Source organism: Austrofundulus limnaeus, unplaced genomic scaffold, assembly GCF_001266775.1.
Source record: "Austrofundulus limnaeus strain Quisiro unplaced genomic scaffold, Austrofundulus_limnaeus-1.0 Scaffold1, whole genome shotgun sequence".
NCBI classification, from domain to species: domain Eukaryota; kingdom Metazoa; phylum Chordata; class Actinopteri; order Cyprinodontiformes; family Rivulidae; genus Austrofundulus; species Austrofundulus limnaeus.
In genome coordinates this window covers 3,378,273-3,380,339 of record NW_013952403.1, presented here as the reverse complement: position 1 = coordinate 3,380,339, position 2,067 = coordinate 3,378,273, and the positions used below count along the sequence as shown (strand labels likewise).

Below are 2,067 nucleotides of genomic sequence, written 5' to 3'. Positions count from 1 at the left end.
GAGTCCATTAGTGAAGGAGCAAACATATGGTTATTTGATACTGGAGCAGACAATAATAATTCTGTACTTTTAAACTGTTAAATTGTTTTTAGATGTCAAATAAAAGCCTAGCTTCCCTTGAAGGAAGCTATTGTCAGAGTTTATGTCAAACCTTGGAAAAATGTGCTATTCAAAATAACAAGAGTTATAGCCATTTTTATGATGAATAATATCAATTGTATGTAGCAGCCATCTTGAATTGACTCCAAAAGTCAATCAGTTTAAATGTACAGCCAATGATTGGTTTCTGAAACGTTGTTAAAAAAATCCTGACAGAATATTTATAGTGGGAAACTTAAAAATATTAGTTTTAATTTTAATAAATGTGTTATTTTAAATATCCACTGTCAAAAAGCAAAGGCAAACAATTGTGTTTTTGTGCCTGTCTGTTTGCAAAAAAAATCTCATGGGAAACTGGATTATTTGATGTGCATCTGCAACTGTCGAATTTTACAGTCAAACTGATTCAAGATGGCAGTCACAGCCGACAGATTTAAAACACACAAGCAGTTCATTTTACAAATACTGAGCTAAAATTGCAGACGATCTGATCCACAATACCCATTCTGAGTGCTAACAGAAAGTGCAAGATCCTGGTTTAAATTTATCCAGTAACACATTGGAGTCAACTCTTTCTTTAGCAACATATTTTGTAGACCTCAGAGCAGTATTTAATGTCATTCTTGGGAAATAATATTTTGTTTTACATAAACAATTAAGTAATTTATGAAGCTAGCCTGATTTGAGATGATCACCACAGCCAACTAACTTTACAAAAATGGCTAAAATTCTGTCAATTTTATACATTTTGAGCTAAAAAGTTTTGTAGTTGTAGCCATACTCTGAATGTGATATCTTGTTGAGAGTGTGCATTACCTTTTCAATGTTTGCCCAGAACAGCTAAAACCATCATGTTTCAACATGACTGATTGTAACCTGGTCAAAATGACAACCTGCAGAGATGACTCTTGAGTTGACTATTATATGACAGATCCACTTGCCATACAGTCGCAGCCTTTAACTGGAGCTGGTGTGTGAACACAACCAGACATGTCAGAGAGAAGAATCAAAGCTGCTCAGAATGATAAACTCTTTCAGATTATACACGTCAATAAAAAAAAATACTTGGACCAAACAACACTTATTAAAACTAGCAATAAAAAACAGATTCAGGCTATTATTTGTCCATTCATTCATAAAAGCCCATTTCACAGCCTCATAATAAAAAAGCAACAATTAATACACGTAAACTACAAAACTCACTTTATTTACATTTATAAAGAAGCCATTTTTTTACCCGTATCAGTACCAGCTGCTCTTCACAGAACTGTGCCAAAAACATGTCAATGATTTGTCAAGTAAACTTTGGTTCAGCTGCCTTTTATCCAGTTTCAAAACTCCCCCCCACACACTAATTTTATTCACAAACACATTCACTTTATCACATACAAAACCAAATATTTATATCTTATAACTCACAAACAATTTAAAGCTTTCATTTCCCAGCGCCCCCCATTAGAACTATTCTATAAAAAGATATTCAAAGAACCTCCAGCATTTTGTTGCTATAAATCAAATCTGTATCCTTGTGAGTTCGGATCCCTTTTTTTTATTTATTTCGTATTATTATTTTTAACTTTGCTGCCTGTCAAGTGTTCTGCCAGCCTGTTGGGAGTGCTCAGTTTGGAGAGGAGGTCCACATGAACTGTTTTCACTGAGTCACAGTCACTTGCTGTATGTTCCTGATGGATGGCAGGGTGTTCATTCCCGGAGGGGGGTACAGAGAGCTGTGGATCTCTGTGGGGCTCAGGGATCCCGGTACGGGCAGAGGGCTCACAGAACCCGGGTCACTGTGGACCGAACCACTGCTGCCGTCGGACTGACCCAACTTCTTTTTAATCAGCTTCCTCTCTTTGGCTCTGCGATTCTGAAACCAGATTTTCACCTGAAAAAGCAAGAGACACACACACAAAAAAAGGAAATTAAAATAATATTTTTGATCTCTAAATACTTTAAAAATGAAAAATC

General features: G+C 35.8%; 1 protein-coding gene across 1 annotated transcript in view; it reads right to left on the bottom strand.

Annotated features, from left to right (window-relative positions):
* Nucleotides 1-1,668: 1,668 nt before the first annotated feature.
* cdx4 (caudal type homeobox 4) overlaps nucleotides 1,669-2,067 on the bottom strand; it is a gene marked incomplete in the record, with an annotated part of 4,573 nt that continues 4,174 nt past the window's right edge. The window contains 1 exon segment of the mRNA XM_014005265.1: nucleotides 1,669-1,984. Coding sequence (XP_013860719.1) covers nucleotides 1,751-1,984 — 234 coding nt within the window.